The sequence below is a fragment of the Phocoena phocoena genome, chromosome 17, assembly GCF_963924675.1.
Source record: "Phocoena phocoena chromosome 17, mPhoPho1.1, whole genome shotgun sequence".
In the NCBI taxonomy this organism is placed as follows: domain Eukaryota; kingdom Metazoa; phylum Chordata; class Mammalia; order Artiodactyla; family Phocoenidae; genus Phocoena; species Phocoena phocoena.
The window spans coordinates 6,461,726-6,472,481 of NC_089235.1; the positions used below are offsets into that span (position 1 = coordinate 6,461,726).

A 10,756-nucleotide genomic window follows, 5' to 3' on the forward strand; every position below is an offset into this window, starting at 1 on the left:
AAAACATAACTTTTATATGCACTGGGAAATCAAAAAATTCATGTGACTTGCTTTATTGGGGAGATCTGGAACCAAACCTGCAATATCTCCAAGAGGTGCCTATATAAAGCATATTAGGAAAGGAAACCACGTTAGAAATTTAGCTTAAAACAAATTTTCTGCAAAAGAATTTTGTTCATCTTGAGCCACAACTAAATAAGTTTAGTTTTCTTTGTATGAAAAATAACCTATGTAGGAGATAATTCCGTGATAATATTATTAATAAATTTAATTATTAATAAATTTAATAAATAGCAAGATTAAAAATCTTTAATGAATTTTATGAAGTGTGCAGGAGATTTTTGAGTGAATAATTATTTTGCTTTTTCTAAGAAATGAATAATGAACAAAATTGTTCCGTCTTATCAGTAGGTAAATGCTTTAAACATTCGGAATATTTAAAAATTTAAAACATACAAATTCACACTTTTATTTCTGAAAGATGAATCATTTCAATATTATCAAATGTTATAATATGTTCTTAGTATTTGTAGTACAAGGAAAAAGTTAAATATAATTTACATATAAATACATAGAGAACTATCAATAAAAATATTATAGCTGATAACTCCAGCACTTAAAATATTTTAAAAGAAATTATTCTTTTCATAGATGCATATTTAGTAATATCAGAAAAAAACTGCCTTTTATGAAAAAAACTTCCAATTAATATGAAATCTAATGATAGACAAGATCACTGAAACCTGACACAGACATTAGAGTTTCCAGCAAAAATAAATTAAAACCTAAAGAGAATATATTAAAACCATCTTTAATGGTCTCAGGACATCGAGATCGTCAGTTTAAAAACCATGAATACTAGATATAAGGAAAGCTGAAAACATTTTCTTTTTATTAGAAGGCATGATATAATCCTTTAAAATATCATTTATAATATACATCTACACCCGTAGGGCCCCATATCTGGTCAAAAAGTCATGCAGTTTCACTAAAACGTGAATGTGTACGTTTTGCATAACTGTTGGGTGGCTTTTATAAAAATAAAGCAGTTTCCTTAGGAAAAAAAAGAAATTTTGCCAATTGGAATATCTTCATTCTGGGGAAAAAAAAAAAAAAAAAGACTTTTTCCTCTGAAAATAATGAAGTTCAGTCCGTGGCTATATGAACATTCACTGACTTACTGAAATGAAAACAAATAATTGTGCTTCTAAGAACTAGTTTTTTTTTCACTTGTAGGGTCTGAAATAGCCTCTGCAAACCATCAACAAGATGTTAAGATTCACAAGCAATCACCGGTGAACAGAACTGGACCTGCTGCATCCGTTCTACCACCACTAAACAAGTCTGTCCAAAGGGACTGGTAAATCACGGTGCTCTGCAGTCTTGTAACAGCATCCGGGGTCCTCTTTTCCAAGCATATGTTCACAGATGTTTGAATTTATATCTAAACTCAATATCATTTAATGGTGGTAAGATGCCCAGGCCTGCACGGGACTGGTCCAAAGGGGGACATTGAACACAGCTCTCCACAAACTCCAGTTCAAAATAGGAAAGCATCAGAATCAAAAATTGTTTAATTTCCTGGACAGCAAATAATCTTCCAGGACATATACTTGCTCCTGACCCAAAGGGCATGTAGTAGTACTTTAACTTGAGTCCATTACTATAGAAGGTGCTCCTTGTCTTTCCATTTTCATCAAGATAGCGATCATATTTAAATGTCTGCAATAAAGATACAAAGAAAACAAATGTATAAGCTAGTTTAAAAGGAATTTATCTTTTTCTTAACCTGGAAGTTCCAAAGAGTAATTTTCTTTTTTAATCCAATCTATGAGTAATTTAGCAAATACCCCACCTCGAATCAGAAAGTAATAAGAAACGGGAACTTAAGGAGAACTGGTGGGAAAGGGAAACCTTTATACCTCCTATCCCGCCTGGGCAACTAGCTCCTCTCTCTGTTAGGCAGAATTAGAAAGAAGGATTCAAATCAGGAGCTTAGAGGAGTCAGTATATTAGCCCCTAATTCCCTGGATTTGGGAGCAGGCACTTTTTAAAGAAGAAGAAAGGCAGCAGCTTTATTATCACAACTGCAGACATAATCTAGTAGAGATTATGTGATGACCAATACCAGGGATAAAAATTAAAATTTCAAGCTGTCATCCAAATTCTCCAAATTAGATAAATATTTGACATTAATAAAAGAGACAGTCCCTGTGGTTTCAATGATCAAATGAATTCTGCAATGGTAAATTTCTTCTTTATTTCAATCTGGGTAGACATCACCTGGATACTGAAAAAAAAAATGTTTTTTTTTCTGGATTTGGAACTTTGATGAACAGTCACTTACCAAAGGGTCTGGGTAGATTTCTGGGTCTAAATGCATTAACTGCGGGTAAAGAGCTATGATGTCATCTTTGCGGATATTATAGGAACTGTCCTGGAGGTGCAAAGTGAAATCCTCTTTAGCAGTCCGGATGTTCAGCGAAGCACTGGAAAGCCTCAGAGACTCCTTGATGATACTGTCTAAAGATTTTAAAAGGAAGAAAGGAGGAGAGGGAAGGGAGAAGGAAGAACAAAGTATTTTTAAAGGCCATGTAATGTAGAGTCTGAAATACTTCTAGCAGCCTATAACACAAACCTAAAGAGACTGTGGGAAGCTGGCCAGATAAAAATTTCTCAAACTTTTTCTGTGCTGTGATCAATGATTCATTCGTGTCTGAATGTATTTTTAATCTGACAGTCTGAGTTAATAATCTTTTGGTAAAGATATGATTTTCTTGGTCATCAATGGGAACTAGACTTTCATAATTTTATGGAAAAATAATCTTATTTCTACAAGACACTAGACATCTAATACAATTGGGAAAAAATCAGTAAATCACTTTCATGTGAATTATTCAAAGTTTGTTACTTTTGAGATTTAACATACTAAAACTTTTACATAGAAATAGTTTTCCAGACGTTTAATGCAGCTTCACTTCGGTGTTTACAAGAACCCATTTTTATCATTACACTATCTGATGTTGTGTGAGTATGCCCTGCATTCTGGTAAGGACATAGAGGGGTACAAAGCACACGCTGAGGATAGCTGAAATATATGATGAGAAAGTCTCGCCTGACCTTCCAGTCTCTGTCCTTTTAATTGTCATGCTTTAAGTGCTCCTCACATGACCGTGCATAAAATCATAGCATGTTAGTAATTTATTTCACAAGTGAGAAAATAAGACCCCCCAAAGTGAAATGACATGTCCGTGGTTTCTACGGCAGGGCAGAGTCCCACGTGGAGCTTGCGCCCCTTCTCGTCCCTTCCGCTAAGACGCACTGCCCCTGAAAGCATACATTGGTTTAGTTCCTCTAGAGAAACATAACAAAAACAAAGAGAAAACTCTTTCTTACTCTAAAAATATGGTACTTTTGTATTTCTATAAAATCCAGAGAAGCAAACATTTTTTCAATGAAATAACCTTCCACCCCACCACCCAACCCATGCAGCTAATTGTGGTTTCATGATGGTACTTTTTCCCCTTTCATTTCATGAAAATGAGTAGCCCATGAACTATAAGATTGCTGGTAAGAGCAGTAACAAATGAGGCAGAGCAAGGGCAGCACAGAGAGGAGGTTGAAAGTGCAGAGTCAAGAACTCCACGTTATTGCTGCCATTGGCTCCACCATCCAATCCCAGGCAGTGACTTAACCTCTCAGTGCCCATTTCCTCACTTGTTACATACAAATATTGAGTTGGCCAAAAAAGTTCGGGTTTTTCCGAACAAGTAAGTAAGTATGCAACAAGTAAGTGCGTGATGTGTACTGACAATTCCTGTTAGGAGGATGCAGTAGATGACATGTAACAACACAGCAAACACACCTAGCACGGGCATGTCATCCAGTTGTATCCGGTTCAAATAAATTGGATTGTCTTCAAAGCTAATTTTTTGACCAGCGTTCTCTAGCATTTTATTCACTTCTTCAGTGGCCGCTTTCATTGCCTCCGGGTTCCTATGAAAGGTTAAGAGAAAAGAAAAGATGTACAGAACAGTTTTTTCTCTACCAAAAGGTCTGCAAACAAATAGGTGTTTCCCCTTCTTTGAACCAGGTGGTCAAGATACAAAGAAGGTGGGAAAGGGACATTTCCATTTATTTTTTACTCTATTTTATAGTTGTGTTTTAAGTCCTTGGATGTTAGCAAGAACTGTTGCCTTAAAAGTGTCCCGTGGGCTTCCCTGGTGGCGCAGTGGTTGAGAATCCGCCTGCCAATGCAGGGGACACCTGTTCGAGCCCTGGTCCGGGAAGATCCCACATGCCGCGGAGCAACTAAGCCTGCGAGCCACAACTACTGAGCCCGCATGCTGCAACTACTGAAGCCTGCGTGCCTAGAGCCCGTGCTCCGCAGCAAGAGAAGCCACCGCAATGAGAAGCCCGTGCACCGCAACGAAGAGTAGCCCCCGCTCGCCGCAACGAGAGAAAGCCTGCGCGCAGCAACGAAGACCCAATGCAGCCAAAAATAAATAAATAAAATAAATAAATTTATAAAAAATAAAAGCGTCCTGCTACATAGAAGTAAAACTTTGACCAGACTTTTATAAATAAATGTTTCTAATAAGGATTAAATGGTTAAATTAGTCACATGCATGGCAATTGAGAGAAAACTGCATCCAAGATAACAATTCTAAAGTACTGGCTAAAATGCCAAAGGAAATTTAAATTTACTCTTAACATGCATGTGATTCCACGTAGAACAGCTTTTCCATTTACATAATAATGTATTGTTCTAACACTTGACTGCTAAAATGAATGCTACTTCACTTTAGTGCGTTGACGTTTACCGGATCCTCAGTGCCTTGGCAATGTAGCCGTATAACACGACTGAGTCTCAGAAAGGCTTGACTGGTAAATCTTTGCGTGCTTATCGTGAAATGTCTACTCTTACCTATAGGATAAAAAAGTGATGTTGTAACCTCACTGTAAATATGTGAATTTATTCCAGAAAGAGCTTTCTCAAGTAAAAACTTTGGAAGGCATTTAAACTTTGAGAAAGATTAGTAATGGTTTTTTTGTAACTGAAATTGTTTAAATTTTTTTTTATATTAAAGACATAAAATTATCAGCCTTCAATGGAACTTTGGCATTCCCAATCCTATGGAATAATAATTTTGTGTCTATGTGACACAGTTTTGTGTCTATGTGACACTCAACATCCAATTGAACTGGAATAATTCAATAAACCATTTGAATGTCAAATTCCCAAAAGACTGTCACTCTGGGAAGACATCACGTTATGCAAGATATATGTTACAGACAGGGTTTTTTTTAATATACAGTTTTAAAAGGCAAACTCTAGCTAAATCCCATCAATAATAGTATATTATGATTCTTATTTATAGCTATCAGAGTTGGTCGAATAGTATGACAGCAATCACTAACAGTGAAAAAACAGTTAATGCACAGATGAATAAGATATAGGCACTGTTCTTTTCACTGACAATACGTCAGCAATCACATAAGGATATTTTTATGATTATAAAGACCAAATTCATGGACTTTAAGAGGTGTCATGAAGAACAGCTTGGAGTTAAGAGCAAGGGCTCTGGTGCAGACAGCCTACATTGACCCTGTACCAACACGTTCCTTTCCCTGGGAAGGTCTCTGCTTCTACAAGATGTGTTTACCAGTCACAGCTGTTTTTGGAGGGTTGGATGAGCTGATACACGTTAAACTTTTACAAGGGTAAATACCACATTCTTGATTGACAGTATGAGAAGGTACCACGTGTTTTGTTTTGTTTTTTTTTTTAGTTAAAATGGTTGAATTTCTGCTTTCACCTAAAATGAAGAAATGGATAATTTGCTAATTACCTAATCATTTGAAATAAGCTCCAGAAAGTCGCTGGAATGGTGTTTGCTTGTGAGGCCCAGAGGACGGCGAGGAACGACTTGGCTTTCTCCGTGTCGTCCAAGGTGGAGAGCGTGTCATTCAGAAACCTGACCAGTTCCGAGATGTGGTCTCTCTTTCTGAGTTTCTGGAGCCGCAAGCCCTCCGCCAGTTTCTCCCGGGCGTAGTGGCCCGTCTTGAACACGTGAATGGGGAAGCCTGCAACCAGGGCTGGAAAGATTTTGTCAAATTGCTTGAAGTGGTCCAGGTGATTTAGAATGAGTGCTTTTTGTGCATCTTGCCCTGAGAGATCTTTGCCAAAGAGCGTGAAATACCCAGCTTCGAACATCACTCGATAGCAAAAGGCATACATCCCCTCTGACATCCAGGTGGGCGTCTTGGGCTTGGGAACCACCTGGGGTCTCAGGACAAGTTGGAGGTTTTCCATCATGGCTTCTGTGAGGGAATTCAAGGCATCGCCCTGCAGAGTCTTGATGATAGTTTTATTTATGTTGTCGGTGGTATTTCCATCACTGGGGTCAATACGTCTGTGTCCAAATGCCTGACCGTAAATGAAATGTGTGAAAAAAGAAATTAAACCTGACCTAGGACTAGTAAATGTCTGAAACACAGATTAGATGCTTTCATGATTCTCTACTTGCTAAAACAAAAAAAAGGAAAACCGGCCTTCCCACATGCAATTTCATAGCACTTTACAAACGGCCAAATCACGCCCTTCTTTCAAGGCCAAGTGTGAGTCCCAGATTATCAGTGACACTTCCCTCACAATCACTCTGGTCTTCTATTTCTTATTTTTCTTATGCTTCTGCATTTATTTTCACATTAATTTGGTACTAATCAAGAATGTTTTTAATCATTAGTTCTCTTTTATATTCTTTGTAGGTGTATCTTAACCAGACTTTAAGCTACTTAGTGCAGAGACCAGTTCTAATATTTCTTTGCAGAGACTCAGTATTGATTAATTTTTTCCTATAAAAGAGCCTCTCAGATCTCATCTAGGTGATGCCCAAATATCTAGTCAATTCCTTCACAAAATTAAACAATTGTGTGGCAGGAGTGTGCTAAAACAATTGTTGAACGTTAAGTTTCCAACTTATACTCTGGGTCTTGCGTAGAAATTGTTGACCTGAGTGAGTTTGTACCTGTCTTATTCATACCATGCCATCCGGTTCAGTAAAACATTTAATTTTTATTTCACCCTCATAAGCTGATTAAGAAATGACAAAGCTATACCGATTTTGACTTTTTAAATGATCAATACCAAGAGATTATGTCTAATTTGGTTAATTGTGTTTCTAAGAATCTCCATGTAAGGGTAACTGTCTCTAGCATCTCCGGCTCTTGAATATGTCAAAATGATTAAATAGATTGACATAGAAAAAGGTAGAAAATAAAAAAGCCTAATGCTGTATAAATGCAAACCTGGTTACCTTTGCAGAAGCGGTGAAGTGAAATTTTTTCCAGTCAAAGTATTTTCCATGATACAGCACTTTATGGTATAACAGGGGACTGGTGATGAAGTGGACATAGTTTCCCATTAGTCTGCAGGTGAAAACATGACCATGTTTCCTTTGATTTGCTCTGAGGAACTCAAGAGGATTGGCACTAAACTGGAGGGCACAACCCAGATATGGAATCAACCCATTCTCCAGAGGTGGTTCCCCCATTTGCCTGCAAGACACAAAGAGATGGTAAAATGGAAGATTGCACACTGTTCTTTATTTATATTTATTTACATTAAATTTTTTACCGCTGACTTCAAACCTCAAAACACTATAGTTTAGTGATACTTTTTTGGTTGGTGGGGCCCTGCTCCTTTACTAAAATAATGAGTTATTAACCTAGTAACATGATATGTTAGTGAAAATGATAGCTAAATCCATCCATCCATCCATCCATGCATTCGGCAAACACCGAATGCCTAATATGCGATCCTCGCTCTTCCCAGTGATAAGGATAAAAGGATCAACCAGGCCAACAAGATTTTCCCTATCAGTGTAGAGATGAAACTGCATTCTAGTGTTTATGTTTTTTCTAAGCATCATTTGCCCAAGTATCTCAAAATGTTTCATCTGATTGTTTTCTCTAAAGATATAGAATCCTGAATGCCAAAAAGGATTGCAGAATTGAAGTTTTCAAAATCTTCATAGTTTAAATATATTATTATTCTATAATGATAGTTGCAGAGGGGAATCTTTGAGAAATTAGCACATTATAAAGTGAAATTGAGTAAGATAAGTATTGACATGGTTATTGATTATAATTCAATGCTCTTTGATGCTATTTTAATGTTTTTATTTAAGAATATAAACATTTATTTTCCAACATAAACCACTATCCCTCTTGGTAGAATAACATAGCATAAAATAATTCTTTTTATTTTCATAGTTTGCAGATAAGTGGTTTAATTAAAACTAGAAACTACCAGTCCTGGTAGTTAATATTAAAATACCATAAAGGGCAAAACAAAACCAAAAAAACCTGTAAAAGGTAGACAACACGGCAATCTACATGGCTGAAGATATGCTGTGGGTAATTCTGTCTCTGGGGGATTGACAAAGCAGAGAATATTTACATACCTCCCCCTCCAATACTCTTTGAGGGAATCAGAAGTTAAATAAACCATGGCTATGTATCTGATTCTGTTTGTATTTCTCGAACCGATTATAAATGATACGTACAAATAAAAGGGATGTCTCATACATTTAACAGTTTCCCAGTTCGCCATGGTTGATGATCACTAATAAGAAAATAGTAATAGAATGATCAATGCAGGCTCTACACTCTTTCCCAGCTTAGACTGAGTGTATACAATGCACAAGAACTAGCTGAAAGAAGAACATTTATTTAGTCAGAGCATCTACTTAACCCACATGACGGGAATTGCAGATCCACTTACCACTTATATCCTTACCAATCCAGACTTTCTCTTTATATGCACACATAAACACACACACAGAGATCTCATAAAATTTCTGTCAGTGATGTTTAACAAGTTTGTCCATTTTTACATTACCACTAGTATATGTCAATACTAAAAAGGAAACTTTGCCATTATATCTTTTGTGAGATATAATAAAAAAGATACTTTCAAAATTTTAAATTAAAAGTTTTTACTTTAAAAAAATTAAGGAAGAAAATGCTAGCGTATGTAAGTACAGAAAACCAACTTTCTGGTATAACAGTGAAGGTAAAAGAACATTAAATGAATGAACAAAAATGCAGTTTAAAAGTAAAGCTTTCCTTACCTTCTCCTCGTTCCAAGGAGAAGCCACCAACAACAGCACACTGCTATAACAATCCCCCAGATCAAAGAGACACCCATCATTTTGCAAATCTAATGCAAAACTTCTGAGGAGGAGAGTCTGTGGTGAGAAAGGTAAGGGTGTAACAACACAGACTCCAGCTAGACTTTTATATATGGTAAGATGCTTCACTTGAAGGATCAAAGCAAACAATTAACCATCCTATTAGGAAAAAAAAAAAAAAAAAAAACTGGCCTTGAACTAAGTCCACGGGTATCAGAAGAGGTTCCAAAACAATCAGAAATCTGCAATACTTGATAAGTTGAAAGTCTCTCAAACATATGTTGACTTAACATTCAGACCTGGGAATGACAGCTAATATTACAAATTTAGTATGCTTATAAAAAGAACAAGTAAACCTGTTCAGGATGAACATACCAAATAAAGAGGTGAAATATAATAATTTAAAGAAAAATAAGCATAAGTTATCATTAAGCTAATGATTTGATCTTGTTACATTTAAGAAGAAATAAATTTAAATGATTCATGAGAAATACAGCAGTCAAGTTCAAAGGAAAGAGAACTGGGTGAAATGTTTCTGCTGCTTCATGTTTCGGCGCTTTTACAAAATCATAGGTATTTTACTACATATAGTAACATGTTACTCACCTAACATCCTCAAGAAAGTATCCCACGTAAATGCATCTTCCAATTAAACAGTTTATTTTAAAACATCAAAATTTTATTAACCATTTTATTCTAATTGAAAATATGTTTACTAATTTTTCTAATTGCTAAAGGAATACAACTTCATTTCAAATAATTTAAGACTAACTGAAACATATCTTGATAGAAAGTCAATTCGTAATTTACCTCCTCAACGACTGCCCACCCAGAGGTAACAACTGTTAACTTTTTGGTATATATCCTTCCAAACTTTATTTCTATACACACTTATATAGTAATTGAGCACCTATTCTGTGCCAAGGACTCTTAAAAGGTATTCTGGCTACAGGTTTTAATAAGATGGACTTATTCCCTGCTCTAACGAAGACACTATTTCAGTAGGTAGACAGATAATAAAATTTAAGACTTATGAATAAAATAAAACAAGGTGTAGAGAGTTACCAGGGAATAAGAGCAACTGTAGGTATGCTGATGTGCTCCACTGAGATCTGAGTGACAAAAGAGGATTGGCCAACTCAAAACCAGAAGGAAGAGAGATTACCGAATGCAAAAGTCCTGAGTTAAGGATGAACTTGTTCTATCTAAGAACCAGAAGGGAGGTAGGATTGGTCAGAGCAGAGTAAATGAGGGGAAACTTGGTTAAGCTATAAGACCAGAAGACAGGCAAGAGCTAGGTCATATATAGGGACACCTGACAGTAGGGAGAGAGATTTTGGAGGGCAGCAGGTCAAAACACTATCTTCAACTACACAGATTGCTGTGTTGTCAGGTTAACAACTGAACTTGAGCCAGAAGCTGGGGAGAAAAGTCAGGGGTGGAAATAGGTGTCCCAAGTCATCAGCATTTGGATGGCATTTAGAGCCCAAAGACCTAGATAGACCTATCAGATCACCTAGGGAGAAAATAAAGCCCAAGAAAAGAATAGAATTTAACAC

The 10,756-nt window shown here is 36.4% G+C and overlaps 1 protein-coding gene across 1 annotated transcript; it reads right to left on the minus strand.

Annotated features, from left to right (window-relative positions):
- Positions 1 to 1,234: 1,234 nt before the first annotated feature.
- CYP7A1 (cytochrome P450 family 7 subfamily A member 1) lies at positions 1,235 to 9,254 on the minus strand. Its single transcript, XM_065895463.1, has 6 exons — positions 9,138 to 9,254; positions 7,320 to 7,560; positions 5,853 to 6,430; positions 3,866 to 3,996; positions 2,348 to 2,523; positions 1,235 to 1,722 (listed from the first exon to the last, which is right to left on the minus strand). The coding sequence occupies exons 1-6, from the start codon at positions 9,215 to 9,217 to the stop codon at positions 1,423 to 1,425; spliced, it is 1,506 nt and encodes a 501-aa protein (XP_065751535.1). The 5' UTR covers positions 9,218 to 9,254; the 3' UTR covers positions 1,235 to 1,422.
- Between the last annotated feature and the right edge of the window lie 1,502 nt (positions 9,255 to 10,756).

What these genes read in the sequence shown, in the direction of transcription:
- CYP7A1 (XM_065895463.1), bottom strand. Translation starts at nt 9,217, where the DNA reads ATGATGGGTGTCTCTTTGATCTGGGGGATTGTTATAGCAGTGTGCTGT. An exon ending in ACTTCACCGCTTCTGCAAAG is followed by an intron (nt 6,431 to 7,319) that starts GTAACCAGGTTT and finishes ATTTACGGTCAG; the next exon opens with GCATTTGGACACAGACGTAT. An exon ending in GGATGACATGCCCGTGCTAG is followed by an intron (nt 2,524 to 3,865) that starts GTGTGTTTGCTG and finishes TAAAATCTTTAG; the next exon opens with ACAGTATCATCAAGGAGTCT.